General features: G+C 41.8%; 1 protein-coding gene across 1 annotated transcript in view; it reads right to left on the bottom strand.

Annotated features, from left to right (window-relative positions):
* CSMD3 (CUB and Sushi multiple domains 3) overlaps positions 1-19,192 on the bottom strand; it is a 2,043,988-nt gene that overhangs the window by 316,080 nt on the left and 1,708,716 nt on the right. The window contains exons 48-49 of the mRNA XM_030189879.1: positions 7,597-7,785; positions 5,044-5,190 (exon numbers count right to left, since the gene is read on the bottom strand). Coding sequence (XP_030045739.1) covers positions 5,044-5,190; positions 7,597-7,785 — 336 coding nt within the window. The remainder of the gene's footprint in view (positions 1-5,043; positions 5,191-7,596; positions 7,786-19,192) is intronic.

Raw genomic sequence — 19,192 nt, forward strand, 5'->3', positions numbered from 1 at the left:
TACTGTGCTGTTTTCAGTTTGATCTAACACTGCTATCATGCAGCTGAAGAAAAAAAAGGAGGAATTTAGTTGGTTCCCTCTAAGGTTATGGAGGATATATTGCAAGACTAACTGAAAAGGGGTGAAGAGAGATGGCAAGAGAGGAGATGAGACCTGCAGATGAGGTGCTGAGCTAGCATGGGGAAGCCAGGAGGTACTCGCAAAACCCATCTTTCCCCAGATGCTGAATCATAAAGGCAGGACATGCAAGATTGACAGGAATCTGAAAAAGAGAAATCCATCAGTTACAATTGTTCTAACTGTGAAAGTTAGCAGTCGGGGAGGGGGTGGGGAGAGGGAAGGAACAGTCTAATGCTACCTGTTGTTACCTTAAGGAAGGGCAATGATGCTTCCAAAACAGCCTTAGTCGGTGAAGAAATTTGGCTGTGCACTACAAGCTCTCTAGAAAGAGAAGGGGAAGGAGGAAAATATTTTGTTGCCTAGTGTTTAAGTGAGTATACATGGTGAGTTGGAACTGACATCAGAATTTTAAAACAACATTATAAACAGAATACTTTTCAAAAAGCCTTTGAGGTTTTGGGATGTGAGCTGTAGACTGAGCAGGTTGCCTGTTGCACCCTATCATCTATCCTTATTTTACAGTTAATATGTATCTCAGTTTTCTATCATTTTTACCTTCTATTGTGTGGATGGATGCTTTCCTATTTTGAACTGTCGTTCATTTTTCACTTTTTATGTTTTTATTGTATTATGAAGTGCTTTGATCTGTGAGTCAGCAAAGGTGGTACATCAAATCTAACTAAACTAAAGTGCTGCTGTTGTGTTCAGTAAAAGTGAGCAGCAGTCCTAGAGTTGCAGGGAAGGAACTTGGAACAGCATGTATAAGCCCTGTCTATTTTTAAGCAGCCTTGGAATTAGTGTGTCGCACATTGGGCTATCATACCTGTGAGAGAGGGTGAATTGCCCAGAGTTCCCCTGAGAGCAGGGGAGGGGGAAACATAGCAGTTATGACAATCCTGTACACATTCATTGATTTGATTTGCTTACTTTATTTTTTGTCTATTAGATTGTAAGCTCTTTGAGCAGGGACTGTCTTTCTTCTATGTTTGTGCAGCGCTGCGTATGCCTTGTAGCGCTATAGAAATGCTAAATAGTAGTAGTAGTAGTAACTGGGAAAGAGGGTGAAGCTACAGAGATCAGAGTACCTTCATCTAAGAAAGAACATAAGAATAGCCATACTGGGTCAGATCAATGGTCCATCTAGCCCAAAATCCTGTTTCCAACAGTGGCCGATCCAGGTCACAAGTACCTGACAAACACAAATAGTAGCAAAATTCCATGCTAACAATCTCAGGAACAGCAGTGGCTTCCCCATGTCTGTCTCAATAGCAGACTATGGAATTGTCCTCCAGGAACATGTCCTAATCTTTTTTTAAATCCATGTTCGCTAACCTCTGTTACCACATCTTCTGGCAACAAGTTACAGAGTGTAACTATTTTCTGAGTGAAAGAATATTTCCTCCTATTTGTTTGAAAAGTATTTCCATGTAACTTCACTGACTGTCCCCTAGCCTTTGTACTTTTTGAAAGAGTAAAAAAAAATCTATTCATTTCTACTCATTCTACATCATTCAGGATTGTGTAGGCCTCAATCATATCGCCCCTCAGTCATTTCTTTTCCAAGCTGAAGAGCCCTAACTTCTTTATCCTTTCCTCATATAGTTTTTTGATCATTCTTCTTTGAATCTTTTCTAATTCCGCTCTATCTTTTTTTGAGATAGGGTGACCAGAATTGAAAGTAAATCTCAAGGTGAGGTCACACCATGGAGCGATACAGAGGCATTATAATATTCTTGGTCTTATTTTGCATCCCTTTCCTAATAACTCCTAGCATCCTGTTTACTTTTTTGTCCGCTGCCACTCAATGGGCAGAAGATTTCAGGGTATTGGCTACAATGATACCTAGATGTTTTCTTGAGTGCTGACTCCTAAGGTGGACCCTATCATCAGATAACTATGAGGCTGACAGAACATAAACATTGTATTACAATGGGAAAAATGACAGTCTCTATGGTTGAACATTGTATAGAATGGCAGCATATGTTTTTTTTTATTTGAAATGAATGGCCATTGAACAAATTAGGATGTCAACGTGAGAGAGAGATATTTCAAAATGGCTGAGACAACGTGAACAATGATGTATCTATACATTGTAGTCTATGCAACCGTATGGATTGTATGGGCCCTCGGATTGGGAAGTCTATTTTGGATTAACAAAATGGAGTGTGTTGCTTTAAGTAGAATGTTGATTTGTGATTGGCCGATCTGCAGTAGCATTTTATTTAAACTCTTTTCTCATCTTGAGCTCTATTGTCTACTAAGAAGTTTCGCACCTTCTGACATAGCTTCAGTGAAGTTAGTCAAGCTCCTTGTTGGGGTGTCAAAGCTTTGAAAGTTTGGGATGTTGTGAAATGATAGTAGTGGCAGTGCAACGTTTGACGCCAGAGCAGTAGCAGCACAATATAGCAGAGTTGGAGAATTCACTTAAGTGTCACGTTCCTTACAAGCTTTAATAGTTTTTTGAGAAACAATTTAATTAAATTAGGACATAAGGGAGTTTGTATTTAACAGAAGATTTTGGAAAATGTTTTGGGATTTTTAAGAGACTGAACTGTTTTTTTCTTGGGTGTTTTTTTTCCCTCCCGTTATGGGAATTGGGAGTTGTTTCAATCAGCCTCAAGCTGATGATAGAAACCCCACTGAGGTTTTGTTAAAAAGTCTATGACTTTCCTCGGGGCATTTGAGACTTGTTCCTTAAGGGGCCCTTTTACTAAGCCGCTTTGAGGGGAATAATCGAATTGCACCGGCAAAATAGATTGCCCAAATCCCCCCTAAACCCACTCCCCACAACTCTACACCACTACCATAACCCTTATGGGTGATGGGGGGCACCTACATGTGGGTACAGTAGGTTTTGGGGGGGTTTGGAGGGCTCAACACTTACCACCACAAGTGTAACAGGTGGGGGGATGGGCCTGGATCCGCCTGCCTGAAGTCCACTGCAACCAACAAAAACTGTTCTAGGGACCTGCATACTGCTGTCAGGGAGCTAGGTATGACATTTGAGGCTGGCATACAGGCTGGCAAAAAAGGTTTTTATTTTTATTTTTTTAGTGTGGGAGGGGGTTAGTGACCACTGGGGGAGTACGGGGAGGTTATCCCCCATTACGTCCGGTGGTCATCTGGTGAGTTGGGACACCTTTTTGAGGCTTGGTCGTAAAAATAAAAGGACCAAGTAAAACCGGCGAAATACTCATTAACACCGCTTTTGTTTTTTCCATTATGCACTGAAGCCGGCCATCTGGTAGCCACGCCCATGCCCCCCCCATGTTCCGCCTATGTTATGCCGCCAACACGCCCCCTTGAACTTTTGCCTGCTCGGTGACGGAAAAGCGGCGATGGTGTCAAAAAAGCAGCTTTCGATTATACCGATTTTGCCGCTTTTGAGAGATCACCGGCCATCTCCCAATTTATGTCAGAAGATGGCCGGTGATCACTTTCAAAAATAAGCCTGATAGGTGCCTACTTGTGCCCAATGTGCGCCACTTTAGAGTTACTGCCCAGCTACCGCATGGCCCTTGCGGTAATTTCATTTTTGACACACGTTGAAAAAATATTTTTTATTTTCTGATGCACGTAGCGGACGCACATTAAGTGGCTTTCTATGTGCATAGGTCATTTTCACCCGGTAATGCGTCAGACCTTCCCGCCAAGTCAATGGCTGGCGGTAAGGTCTCAGAAGCAAAATGCATGCACATCAATTTTAATTTTGCTGCATGTCCATTTCTGGCAAAAATTTTAAAAAGGCATTTTTACAGGCATGCTGAAAAATGAAATCTGTGTGTGCCAAAAACCAGCGCCTACACTAGTGCAGGCCATTTTTCAGTGTACCTTAGTAAAAGGACCCCTAAATGTTAGCCCTTTAACAGATCTTCTGTTTCCACTATCAATAGAGCAAATTTTATTTTTATAGTATTAGTAACCTTTTGCTCTCCAAAACTAATTAAGATTTATCAGAAAGCAATGAGCCATGGGGACAAATGAGAACAACGAGGAGAAAGAATGGAAGGGAAGAGAGAGATAGTGCTCGGTTGATGAAGGGGGAGAGAGAGAGAGAGAGAGAGAGAGGGAGGGAGGGAGGAGTGGGATGACTCAGAATGGATAAAAGGGAACATGGAGGGGGAATGAGTGTCAGGGTAGTGGAAAGAGAGAAAGATTGTTCCTAGGGGAGAGAAAAGAGCAATATGGAAGAGAGAGAGAGAGATAGAGAGAGAGAGAGAGAGACTTTTGGAAGGAGGGAGGAAGGTTGGGACAGAAAGAAGAGAAAGTGCCTGGGAGAGAGAAAGAAAGGAGAGAGATGACTGGCAGGTTAAAGAGAACAAAGGTAGACTGCATACGGACGGGTGAGGATTTTGGGGAAAGAGAGTGCTTGGGTAAGATTGAGGCTGGACGGGGCAATATTGGACTCACTATTAATGTTTGTGGGTTTCTGCTTAAATATAATATTTGCCTAGATATGGAATTTAGGAATGAAAATATGTTTTAGGTAATCATGGTTTGCTTTATGCTTCACATTATTCTTTATGAAAAACATAATAACAGAATGCATTGATTACTGAAAGTTCTCAGCAAATAACATTTACTCAAAAATTCAGGACTGCACAATAGCATGTGCTTACAATCTGGCATCTATTTCCATTGAAGGATGCAAAGAATGCTAATGTGTTTTATTACCACTAATTTGGAAATTAGCATAGGTTTGTTAAATTGGCATAGATTCATGAACATTAAAATGTCACACAAAGGAAAAAAAGGTCAGTGAATTTACAAAAATTCATTTGAGGCCTTCTTAACAGCCTTCCAACCAGACGTCTCTGCATACTGTAATAAGAAATATAACATAGACCATATTATGTTTGAAAAAGTTGGCACTGCATTCCAGTTTCCACGCTGAAAGAAATTGTAAGTGCTCCAGTCACATACCTATATATCTGATTCGGAAGCCTTTTTTGTTAGTGCCATGGTCTGCTGACCAACGGAGAAATACTTCATGGCCAGTGCTGCTTATATTTAGGGAAGAGGTATGGTCTCCACTTAGGGAAATCAGCAGTGGACTATGGCTATTTGGCCCTTGATATAAACAGAGAAAGAAAATGTTCAAATAGGACACATTATACATGATATAGACTGCAAAAGTTATACAAAAGTTTTTTACAATATTTGAAAATGTTGTGATACAAACACACATTTCTCTGATTGATATACATTATAGTCTCAATTATGCAACCATTACTAATCTGACCATCTGGCATATCCGACAGACCCCAGTGATGTTATTGTGTTGCCATTAAGAAGTGTGCAGGTTCTTTTCCTTTTTTTGGCTTCACACACTGCTGGTTAGTGTTAATAAACAATACTGTATTTTAAATACAGATACCCCATGCCTATTCTTTATGCATAAAGTATGTTTTATGTGCATTTTTGATGGCGTTACCATTGTTTTCTATATCACCCAACTTTTCATTTATCCGACAGCAGCTCAGTCCCATTTACATCAGATAATTAAGACTTGACTGTATCACATTTAGAGGGGCATAATCGAATGCAAACGCCCATGTGTAAAAACGTCCATCACCGAGAACGGGTCCATGAAGGGGCGGGCCGGACCGTATTTTCAAAAAAGATGGACGTTTATCTTTAGTTTCGAAAATATGGTTTGTGCCGGCCAAATGCATTGGATGTGGGCGTTTTTTGAGCTGGGTGTTTTCGTTTTTCAGCGACAATCGAAACCGCTGCCGGCCATCTCAAAAATGGACCAAATCCAAGGCATTTGGTCGTGGGAGGGGCCAGCATTTGTAGTGCACTGGTCCCCCTGAGATGCCTCTATGCCAGCCTCAAATATCATACCTAGCTCCATGACAGCAGTATGCAGGTCCCTGGAGCAATTTTAGTTTAGTTGGTGCTGTGTGGGACCCACTAAAAGTCGGTAAGGGCTCATGTGCTAATCTTTTAATGGCTGCACACAAATGGCAACATTAGTACGTGGCCATTAATACAAAAATTGGCCATTTTACAGCTGCGATAAAATTGTCCTTGGAGTGTGGAAAAGACCTGCATAAAGGCACACTAAAGCCACTTTTTAGCACTGTTTTGTAAAAGGGCCCCTTGGTCATATCACAACTATGAATAGAGATAATATTAATTTGAAAAAAATGAATGTTCTTTTAAACCAAGATCTGCATTAAAAATGTTTAAAAATGGTAAAATTTAGGGCCCTCTTTACTAAGGTGTGCTAGCATTAGCACACGCTAAACACTAGAGATACCCATATATTCCTATGGGTGTCTCTAGCATTTAGAACGTGCTAAAAACACTAGCATGCCTCTAGTGTGGCTTATTAAACAGGGCCCTTAGAGTGTGAGTGAGATAGTAAGAGATTATGGTATCCTTTTAATTCGCTACAATAAGCACTAGTGCATGCTTATTATAGCTTAAAGGGACTTACTATGAGACATGCTGAGGCGTCCCCTGATAAGTTCCAGTGCATGCACAAACCATGAGCTAAAAATAATTTCTAATTTTTCTGAGAGGGGACACGTCTGGGCCTTTTTGCACAGATCAGTTAGAATTTCTACAGTGCTGCATGCTAACTGATTAGCACAGGCTTAGCGTGTGAACCCTTACTACTTAGAAAATAGATTTCGGTAAGTGCTATTGAGACAGACATAGGAAGCAACTGCTTGCCCTGAGATTTGTAGTATGGAGTGTTGCCACAATTTGGATTTCTGCCAGGTACTTGTGGAAAACATGATACTGGGCTAGATGGACCATTGGTCTGAACCAGTATGGCTACTCTTATGTTCTTATGTTAATATTTGTTTAATGGCCATAATTTGGGGAAATGGAAAATCAGCCATTTTCTGGCTGTGATAAAACAGTCCTAACACGCAGGAACATCTCATGTAAGGGTGCACTAAGGCAACTTTCTACCGCAGTTTTGTAAAAGGACCCCCACTATATTTAGAATGACTATGGGGTCCTTTTACTAAACTGCAGTAAGCACTAATGCATGTTTACCACAGCAAAAAAGGGCTTAGCTTGGGGCATGCTGAGGCGTCCTGGGGTAATTTTTACATGTGCTTGTGCTACCGATGTGCTAAATAATAAAATTTATTTTTTTAGCACTGGGGCAAGTTTGGGGGGCGGAGAGTGGGCGTGTTATATGCTAATCAGTTAGTGCAGCTACATTGCCACATGCTAATCCATTAGCACATGGTTAGCACATGAGCTCTTACTGCTCGCGTGCTAATGGCCACGCGCTAATGGGAAAATTATCACGTGGCCATTAATAAGTAAAATAGAAAAATTGGCCATTTTACCCTGGTGGGCAAAATGGCCTTAGCGTGTGGGAATGACCAGTAAGGACACACTAAGACCACATTTTACTGTATTTTAGAAAACATGCACCTATATGAACTGTATGAATGACAAGATAATATACTGGAGTATTCAGAATTATATAACATATATAGTTACCATCAAACACCTCAAGAATGTCAAATTCTTTTTCTGTCTGGAAGAACTCGAAATACATGGTGATATTATAGCCCTTTTCTACACTGATGGTCCAAGCACACATCTGCAGGTTTGGATAACTGTCGGGATAGCCAGGGCTCAGTAAGACTCCTGTTGAGTCCAGAAGGATTTCATTTGCAGGGCAGAGAACTATAAAACAAACAAAAAATCATACACTCAAAAACAACTTATACTTATATGTCTCAATATACCCTTTTATATATGACAATTATGAGTAAAGGTGGGCAAATAATTTGAGGTTAACCTTGAACCAGCTGGATTTTTCAGATTCTATTAAAAACACACAAATACAAACACACACACACACACACACACACACACACACACTTCCTTTGTAGATGCCAAGGAAATCAATCAGATATTTCCCAGAAGATGTAGTAAAATCTGAAGCAATATGAATAATTTGAAGCTGATTCCATGTTTTGCTGATTCATAATAGCTTTATGTTTGAAAGGAGAGCAGAGAGGTCCATTAAGTCCATCTTTTACTGATTGCCTAACAGCAATGAAGAAAATTTCTTGTGGACCACCAAATATAGCAATCCACTTAAAATCACTGAGGCAACACTTCTCCAAGTGTCGAGTAATAAGATCAAACCCACCAATTTCTTTTTCCTCTAGAAATGTCTCTAATTTACTTTTGATGCTTCTGCTGCCTAAATCTTCTATGACTTCAGAGAAATACAAGTTAACAAATAAAAACTAACAAAAAATATAGCAATAGTTCCCAAAAGCTAATCCATAATTGTGTGAAGTAAGTCCAACAAAATAAGTATTACCTTATATTTTTTTGCTACTCTGGTCTTATTCATTAACCTATATTTTTGTGTATTAAAGTGGGCTAATGTAGAAATCACTTTATTTCTTCCTTCTATCAATGTTTTTCAGACAAAAGTGAAGCAAGCCCCTTAATACTGGTTTGACAAATCACACTGAAAAAAATGGTAGACTGTCACCATGATTGCAGGAGTGACTGCTAGGTAAAACCAAGTGACAATCTTTTCCCTGTATTTGAAAGCTCTGGGTTTTTTTTTTTTTTTAAGTCTCTCTCAACTACTTGCACGGTTATTCAGGTGCAGTCATTTCTAGGATGTGCACCTAAGTCTGAGCCATTTGGCAATCAGATTGGGAAGAATCCAATATGTTTTGATGACAATAATCTATAGAAAGGCAGCAGCTCTTCATTTTCTCTGGTGTAAGCCAGTTTTTGCAGAGTTAATGTAACTGCACTCTGGAATGGGTGTTTATCTTGTACTTTAGTGTCCCAGAACATTTTCCAATATCTATAATCAGTGCGATTCAACTCATTCAGAGATAACAGCCTTTACTATGACTTGCCTTTGCTGGACCCCAGTGATAATGAAGCACAAGCTTCCTAGTCTTCCTAGTCAGGAAGAGTACAAGATGAGTTTAACCCCCAGCTGATATACACTCACTCTACAGTATGAGGTCATCTAGTGTTCACCTCGGAGCATGAGAGTGAGCCGGATACATAATATTAGTTTTCTAGGGTGTGAGCCATGACAAAGACTTCTCCTCCAGGAGGCTGAAAAAGGCTGGTAATCTTCACATGCACAAACAAAAAAGTGAGGTGGAACCAAGGAGGACATCAAGTAGTCTTAATTGGAAACAGCTGAAAAATGACCCGACATGGCTGTGTTTCGGCACAAAAGCCTGCCTCAGGGGTCAAGTAGATCTCTGATGTTGTGGTGGAGATTTTTAACAACAAATGCATCACAGACTTTTGCCAGTCGGACAGCTTTTGCAACTCAGCATTTTTTTGACTCAACGAGGATATTGTAGAGTTTCTACAGCCAGAACTTTAACATTACTCTTTGTTGTTCCACCTCACGTTTTTTTCATTTCTCACTGTCACGTGAGGCTTGCTCCTCCCTTTTGCTTGTTCTAATCTTCACATACACTTGTGAAGAATAAGGGGCTGTCCAATCCTGGGTAGGCCACTAGAGGGTGCTGGTCCCATAGAAATGGGGGGGGGGGGGGGGGGGGGGGGGGGGGGGGGGGGGAATGTCCAGGTCATGTTATTACTGAGGAGTCACTAGAGGGAGCCAGTAGGGGAATGTCCAGGTGGAGGTTGCTAGGACCAAGGAGAGTCCTGGGCTAGAAATAGGTATAAGTTGTTATGGGCTGGGTCCTGCCTGGAATTAGGGGGAAGAGCCTAATGGGGTGGCTAAGCTAATCATCCTCCTTATACCTACAGAAGTTTGTGAAAGGAAAGAGAAGAGAGAGGAGAGAGAAGCTGGAGACCTGGCAGCTGGTGGAAGAAGATCCCCTTGAAGGTACTGGCTGGACTCTGTGGACTTTTGATGAACTGTGTTGTGGATAGACCTATGTAGTAAGAACAGGGAACTAGCAGCCAGGGGCTGGAGGACAGAGCTGTACCCTCAGAGTGGGGGAAGAATATCCTGTTCAGGCTAGAGGGGCTGTTAGCACTGGGCCCAGGTGTCTGTGTGTGAGGGCTCAGTGGGAAGACCTGTGAAAGTGTTTAAGCTGGAAGAAGTCTAATCTACATCTAATTTGCATATTAAGAACAAGGTCACCCTGAGTGAACAAGGGACCTAGGATCCTGAAGGTTGGTGTGTTCACCAGAGTCCTGCTCAGGAGCCAAAGGCCAGTGAGGCCTGCTGGAGAGCAGGAGGAGAAGCCTCGTCTTCACACACTCCTTATATAATAGAGATCACACACTAGATGCTCTCTGACTCACTTCAGGTCAAATCACTTCAGATCTGAGTCACTTCAGATCAAACTTAAACAGGCACTTCTTCAGCAGAGGCAGGCATCAAACATATTTACAACTGCAAAGGCTCCAATTGTCTCACATCCAAAACTCCCCAAAGAAAACAGACCGTTCTCCAAGCTCACTTCCACAAACATCACACTAGCATGACTTTGATCTCTCTGGAAATCTCGGACTGTGGAGATGGTGAGTCTTTTGATGGCTAAAGATAAGCTGGTGTCCTCTGAGATAAATAAATCAGTTATGGTTCCTTTGATCGCTCGGGTTGAAGAGCGGAGACCACCGAAATAAGCTGAACACTACAGCATTTGGAAAAAGCTAAATGATTTCTTTCGGTGTCCCCGGCTATATCTCATATAAGTACTTTGGAAAACTGTATTAGGAGTGCATAAGAAACTGACTTGCATGTTTGCTGAGACACACATAACTGCCAGTTAGGAAGTGGTTAATCATTTTGATGGAGTTTTTTTGAAGCTATGTGATGGCACGCCAAACCTATGCCTTATAGCCTGCTGTGTTGGACTGGCTGGGTGGCAAAACTGAAGCTTTTTTTCTCCATCTATAAGATTGACCATATGCTACACAGAGTGGGGTGTCTCGCAGGATTTTTACATAGCCAGTGTGAGGTTGTGTTATGATTTTTGGTCCTCTGAGATATGCCAGGACACTGCTAGGTGGTGTGTGATATACTATTTCCTGAGCTAGTGGAAGGCTACTAATACTATGTTGCTCTCTCAGAGTTAAATCAAAGAAAAATAAACCCTCATAAATGTCCTTAAGCTATATTGAATCTCAGACATGTTACAACTATGTCTCGGCTAGAAAGGCAAATAGCAAAAAATTCAATCACAAATTCCAGGTTTTTCATGTTACAGTATCCTTAGATATTAACAGGGCTGATACATTGGGGATACACCCAAAAATTCAATGATGGGGCCAGTGGCGTAGCCAGACCTGAGATTTTGAGTGGGCCCAGAGCTAATATGGGTGGGCACACACTGTCTATATAAGTATGAGCAGTGTCTCTTGGGATCCTACAAAATAATGCCTTAGAATTCACTTGATGATGGATTTCTAAGTAGTCTGCCCAAAAGCTGCCCTGCATCAGTATAACCACATACATACTTAATGGAAAAAATGATATTTTTAAATATAATTACATTATCCCACAATCGCTCCACTGCAAAATGCTATACACAAACTTGTGCAAAAACACACTCATATCCTTACTAAACCATAAGAGCACTAATTCCAAGGACAGGACGAGCTACAACCTTATGCTTCAAAAGGCAGAACTGTAATTACACTAGGCTCTAAAACACCAATACACTACCTCGTGAAAAAAAAAGCAAAACAAAAGGGGCTGCAAATACTACACGCAATCAGAATACTGCACCTTGATCACACATGAACAACACATGACACAACGGACATGACACAAGGAACTAGAAATCAAAAAATATGAAGGCAAAATACTGAACTGGAAAGTTAACTCAAGAAGTTAGACTTAGCATGCAGCAATACCAGAAAAATTGAAACCTACATGCAAAATATCACAGATGTACATTTCCAAAGGCTGACATATTCCAATTAATAAATTCTGAATAAAATACTTTTTTCTACCTTTGTTGTCTGATCTATTCGCTTTGGTCCCAGTGTCTTCTGTTTCATGCAGTGTCTTCTTTCCATCTGATATTTTTTCTCTCACCATATCCACCATCCTCTTGTGTCCTTATGTGTCCTGTCTACCATCTGTACCCCTGTCCCTATCCTTCCTCAACTCAGCAGTTTCCCCTCCATCCATGTCCAGCATTTCTCCTCACTCCCCTCCATCCATGTGCATCTACTTCCTCTGTCTTCCCTCTCCTCCATCCATGAGCATCTCCTTCCTTTGTCTTTCCTTCCCTCCATCCTTGTCCAACATTTTTCCTCTCTTCCCTGGCCTCCACTCCATCCACGTCCAGCATTTCTCCTCTCTTCCCTCCCCTCCATCCATGCGCATCTCCTCCCTGACTTCTTTCCCCTCCCTCCATCCAGCAACTCTCCATTCTCCCCTGCCCTCTCCTCCATCCACCCATATCCAGCAAATGTCCTCTGTCCCCTGCCCCCTCCATTCATCAATCCATGTTCAGCAAGTCTCCTCTTTCTTTTCCCCTGCCCTCCCCTCCATCCATCCATGTCCAGCAACTCTCCATTCTCTCCTGCCCTCTCCTCCATCCATCCATATCCAGCAAATTTCTTCTCTCCCCTTTCCCCTCCATCCATGCATGCCCAGCAATTCTCCTCCTTCCCCTGCCCTCCGCTCCATGTCCAGCAACTCTCCATTCCCCTGCCTTCTCCTCCATCCAACTCCAGCAAATTTCCTCTCTCCCTTTTCCCCTCCATCCATGCCCAGCAATTCTCCTCCTTCCCCTGCCCTCCGCCATGTCCAGCAACTCTCCATTCCCCTGCCTTCTCCTCCATCCATCTCCAGCAAATTCCCTCTCCCCTTTCCCCTCCATCCATGCATGCCCAGCAATTCTCCTCCTTCCCCTGCCCTCCACTCCATGTCCAGCTGATGCAGGAATTACCAACTCTCCATTCCCCTGCCTTCTCCTCCATCCATCTTCAGCAAATTTCCTCTCTCCCCTGTCCCCTCTAGCAATCCCTGTTGTCCAGCAATTCTCCTCTCTCCCCTGCCCATCCTGTTTCTATCCATCCCCTTCCCCATTCTATCCAGCATCTCCCTCCCCCTCTCTCACCCTTCACAGCATCTCCCATCTGTCTGTCTCAAACAACGACAACGTGGATGCAGCTTGCAGCAGTTCACAGGTTTGCCTGCTTTAACTTGCCTCGGCGACGGCTGCGCAGGGGAGTGGAATAGATAGGCTGCTGGCTCAGTTCCACTCCACTCCCCAAGTCGCAGCGGCGAACGGGCGGCCCTAAAAGCAGCAAGCAACCAGGCTCGTCGACTCCGTCCTTCCTTCGCTTCCTGCCCTCTCTGCGTGCGTCCCGCCTTCCTCTGATGTCATTTCCTTTTGAGCGGGCGGGACGCTGAGAGGGCAGGAAGCGAAGGAAGGACGGAGTCGACGAGCCTGGTTGCTTGCTGCTTTTAGTGCCGCCCGTTCGCCGCTGCGGGTAAGAAAAAAATAACATCAAAGCTGCGAGTGGCTCGCAGACTAGGACTGGGTGGGCCTGAGCCAAGAATGTGTGGGCCTGGATGGGGCATGTCTGGGCACCAGCATTGAATTTCCAGGTTTGTGAAGCCAGCTAATGCATAGCCAGTTACATGTGATATTAACCACCTGTTGCCTATGGGGCATCACATAAAGATAGGACTGACTTTTATGTGGTCCTATTTATGTGGTTACCCTGACTGGTTTAGTGCTGGATATTGGCACTTAACCAGTCAAGTGTTGACTCTGTCCCAAAATAGTCAGTTTTCAGTTTGGCGCTAACCAGCTATTTTCAGCAGCACTAGCCACTTAAGTGCCGCTGAAAATTAGCAGTTAGCCCCGAACAGATGATTTAACCAGACACGAGCTGTTACTGGACACTTATATCACTTTTGGGCTCATTTTCAAAAGAGAAAAACGTCCAAAAAGTGGCATGTCTGTTTTTGGACGTTTTTTCTCACATAAACGTCCAAATCAGTATTTTCGAAACCTATTTTTAGATGTTTTTCTCTGAAGTCCACCAGAAGTGTGTCCAAATCTCAAGGGGGAGTGCCAGGAGCATGTTCAGGGCAGAACTTGGGTGTTCCTAAGATGTTTTTCAGCCATAATGGAAGAAAACAAAAACGTCCAGGACTAAAACTTAGACATTTTGAGCTAGACCTGTTTTTATTACGAATAAGGCACAAAAAGGTGCCATAAATAACCAGATGACCACTGGAGGGAATCAGGAATGACATCCCCTTATTCTCCCAGTGGTCACTAACCCCCTCCCCCCCAAATGTGATGAAAAACATTACTTACCAACCTCTATGCCAGCCTCAAATGTTAAACTCAAGTCCATTAGAACAACATGCAGGTCCCTGGAGTAGTCTAGTGGTGGGTGCAGTGCACTGCAGACAGGTGGACACAGGATCCTACCTCCCCCTACCTGTTACACTTGTGGAGGAAACTTTGAGTCCTCCAAAACTCACCAAAAATCCACTGTGCCCACATATAAGTGCCCCTTCACCTTAAGGGCTATGGTAGTGGTGTATAGATGGGGGTAGTGGATTTTGGGTGGGTTTTGGGGGGCTCAGCACAGGAGGTAAGGGAGCAATGGTGATATGTGAACCTGGGAGTAGTTTATGAAGTCCACTGCAGTGCCCCCTAGGGTGCCCTATTGCTGTCCTGGGATGACATGGGGACCAGTCTACTAAAAATGCTGGCTCCTCCTACATCCCAATGGCTTAATTTTGGGTGTTTTGAACTTGGACATTTTTGTTTTTCAAAAATGGACCAAAAAAATGTCTACATCACAAAACGTCCAAAAAACAAAACGTCCACAGTATTAAAAAAAATATATGGGGGCGTGTCAAGATGGCGGCGCACTAACTCCTCCTGGTGTAAGCTCTCGTTAGTCTGGAGAACAAATTCCTTTTTCCTCAAGAAATATGCCTCATACAAAGCGTAAGGGGTTAGTTAAGACGGTTTCCTCGGCCGCCGTTAAACTACCCCTGCAACAACAAACTATAGAGCGCTTTGCCTCGAGGCAATCGGTCCAACTTACCGAGAGGGGCCCTGCTGAAGCCACGGGGGAAGACACCCTTGGAGTCTTGGGGCTAGATGTGTCACTCTCCCCTCCGGACCATCAACCGCCGCTGCCGCCCGATGGCCGCCTCTTCAGGCGAGACCTGCCCGACCCGGAAGTGGAAGGGGTATTGGCCGACGATCGAGGAACTAGAGAGGCGTTCCATTCAGGAGGCCAGGAGATGGAAGCGATCCTGGCTGAGCCAGGAGCTCAGAAAATGCGATCGACAGCGGTTACTCTGGAGAGCATATGGGACGCTCTCCAGAGAGTGGAATTGACGACAGCCAGAACAGCACAAGAGATTGCAACTTTGCTAGGTACTGTTGAAAATTTAAAACTTTCTTTAAATACTTCTAATCAAGAAACGGCTGAGCAATTTAAAGCTGTTAGAGATGATATTTCTCAGTTGCAAGGAGTATCTGCCTCGGTGATTAAGGATAACAGTATAATCCACCGTCGACTCGAGCAAATAGAAAATTACAACCGTAGGTTGAATTTACGTTTTTTGAATTTTCCTCAGGAACTTGGAATCAATCCACAGGAAGCCTTTAAAACATATCTTTCAGAAGTACTAAATTTTACCCCAGAATCCTTTCCACCATTGAATAAAATATATTATATTTATATAAAAAAATCAGTGGATGATACCCTTCAAGCTGTACCACCAGAGGTACCAGAGGAACATTTATTTATTTATTTATTTATTTATTGCATTTGTATCCCACATTTTCCCACCTTTTTGCGGGCTCAGTGTGGCTTACAATAGGATATGAATAATAGAAATACATTTGTTACAATTTGGTTATGGATTACATTGTGCAAAGGTATAAGAGACATTCAAATATCAGATTTGGAATATGACAATGGGATATCAACATAGAAGTAATTGGAAGGGGGCAATGGGAAGCTAAAGGGTAGTGTTAGACAAAGACATATGGTGTCCATAGTTCCGTGGATAGGTGCGTGATAGATTGGGGTGCGGGATGAGGGATCAAAGTGGATGTAAAATGCATTGATGAATAGTGAGTGTGGACTCTATGTGAGTTGGCTCTTTCCGTAAGTTTGTTCAAACAGGTGAGTCTTTAGTAGTTTACGGAAGGAAGCTTGATCGTCAATCCTTCTCAGGTTACGCGGTAGTGTATTCCATGCCTGCGTGCTCTTGTGGGAAAAGGTTGACGCGTGCAACGTCTTGTATTTCATGCCTTTGCAAGTGGGGAAGTGGAGGTTTAGGTGTGTTCGGGATGATCTTTTAGCGTTTCTGGGTGGTAGGTCTATTAGATCAGACATGTACGCTGGGGCTTCGCCGTAGATGATCTTATGGACTAGTGTACAAACTTTAAAAGTAACGCGTTCCTTGAGTGGAAGCCAATGTAATTTTTCTCGTAGTGGTTGTACCCTTTCATATCTTGGTTTTCCGAAGATGAGCCTGGCTGCTGTATTTTGGGCTGTTTGAAGTTTCCTCAGTATTTGCTCTTTGCAGCCCGCGTATAGTGAGTTGCAGTAGTCCAGGTGGCTGAGGACGAGGGATTGCACTAGGCTGCGGAAGACGTATCTTGGGAAGAATGGTCTTATTCTTTTCAATTTCCACATGCAGTAGAACATCTTCTTGGTTGTGTTGTTTGCGTGGGTTTCGAGTGTTAAGTGGCGGTCGATGGTGACTCCAAGGATTTTTAGCGTTTCTGAGACTGGAAGGTTTAGGGTTGGTGTGTTTATTGCGTTGAATTCATTTGTGTTATATTGGGAGGTGAGTATCAGGCATTGGGTTTTTTTTATATATATCCGAGATTCTGGAAACATCCTTAACAGATGATTCACCTAGAACAACTTTAATTGTGTCCTTTGTTTTCCAACAAGACCTAGAGGCAGTAAAACGCATGTATTTTAAAAAGATGCATGTTCTTTTTCGTGGGAAAAAGGTATGGATGTACCCAGATATAACAAAACAAACACAAGAAAGAAGAAAACTTTTTCTTTCTATGAGATCTGAAGTGTTGCAACTGGGAGCCTCCTTTTACTTGAACTATCCATGTAAATGTGTTATTAAATATACTGGTTTGAAATATATATTTTTTTCAACCGGAACAACTGAAAGAATTTATAACTGTTAAGAAACTTGGTTAAAGTCATTTTCCACTATGATGGTATAATATGTTTTGATGGGACCGAGAAGTGTGTTAAGCAAATTTCCTCAGGAACCGATATTTTTGATTTAAGAAGTCTTCTTTTTCCTTACACCCACCTCCTAAGTTAGTGGTCTAAAAAAGAAATTGCTATGTTTACTTTTAAATTGCTGTTATTGTAATCTTTTCTTTTCTGAATTACCTGTCAAGTGTAATAGCTTGTTATTTAATGAAAATGAATAAATATAAAATATATATATATATATATATATATATATATATATATATATATATATATATATATATATATATATATATATATATATAAGACATTTTTCTTTTTTGAAAATGACCTTCTTCCCTATTTAGAGTTTGGACGTTTTTTGCAAAACATCCAAAGTCAGACTTAGACATCATATTGAAAATGCCCCTCTTTGAATATCAACCTGTACTTTTTTATATCACAAATAAAAACTTGTACTTCCCTGATAGCTACAAGATCTTAAACTATGTGTTTTATATACACTGTATCAAGGTCTGAATTGGTGTCATTTTGGTGTCCTGCAGCATTTAGAGAACGGGAAGGGAATTTAGTTTTAACTCAAGCCTTTATCAGTTGAAGTTCAAGGCAAATTATATTCAGGTACAGCAGGTAATTTTCTTTCCTCAGGGGACTTACAATCTAAGTTTATAAAGCAGATCAATCAGTAGTACAGATCAATCTTTATTATAGAGTAAAAAAAAACCCAATAAAACAATAAAAATGCCCAACACAGGCTGTGTTTCACCCAAAGCGGCTGCATGAGGGGCTCTAAAATAAGGTCTTCATCAACAGAAATTTTTGAATAGTGTATGCCCTAGTTGTGGCCAAAGGACTAGGGCACAATAGCAGGCAAAAAAAAAACAAAACAGCACAATGGCTTTGTCAGAGGTAGAATCGCACTCCAGAAAATGACAGCTGAAGAACTCTAGACTTTTTAGCCGTTACTCATAAGGAAGTTGTCTCATCCTTTTTACCATTTTGGTCACCCTTCTCTGTACCTTTTCTAATTCCACTATATCTTTGGATTTTTTTTCAGATGTGGTGTTTTGAATTACACACATTATTTGAGATGTGGTAGCACCATGGAACAATAAAAAGGCATTATAATATTATTAGTTTTGTTTTCCATTCCTTTCCCAATAATTCCTAATATTCTATTTGTTTTCTTAGCCGCTACTACACACTGTATCATCGATGATGATGTCTAGATCCTTTTCCTGGGTGGTGACTCCTAATGTGGAATCTTGCATCTTGTAGCTATAGTTTGGGGTCCCTTTTCCTACATGCATCATTTTAAACTTGCTCACATTAAATTTAATCTGCCATTTGTATGCCCAGCCTCCCAGTCTCATAAGGGCAGTCTCAAATCAGATTTTGAGGCTGTTCCTAGCTAGTCAGAGACTTTAGTTGGGACAGCTATAGATAAGAGGTTTTACATTTCTTGATCCTATTATTATGTTAATTGTTCTCTTTAATTTGTTCCAATGATGTAAGATTGTTTAACTGGTGGTCCTCACTATTTAGCTGATTTGTTAATTTGGTAAGTTCAGTCATATTGCACAATCTGTAGTTGCATTCATCTATATTTTCTGGTATCTCCATGGATTGCTGGATGGTAATTTTTATATTCTGGTTTGTTTTCAAACTCTATGCTGTTTTTGGGAAATGGATTTAAAAATATGATTAAGTAAAGATATATCCTTATAGACTGAGTTGGACACTTGTCTTATGAGGAACGAAGCATGCTTAAGAAAACTACTACTACTACTTATCATTTCTATAGCGCTACTAGACGTATGCAGCGCTGTACACTTGAACATTAAGAGACAGTCCCTGCTCGACAGAGCTTACAATCTAATTAGGACAGACAAACAGGACAAACAAGAGCTAAGGGAAA

Source organism: Microcaecilia unicolor, chromosome 1 (assembly GCF_901765095.1).
Source record: "Microcaecilia unicolor chromosome 1, aMicUni1.1, whole genome shotgun sequence".
Classification (NCBI taxonomy): domain Eukaryota; kingdom Metazoa; phylum Chordata; class Amphibia; order Gymnophiona; family Siphonopidae; genus Microcaecilia; species Microcaecilia unicolor.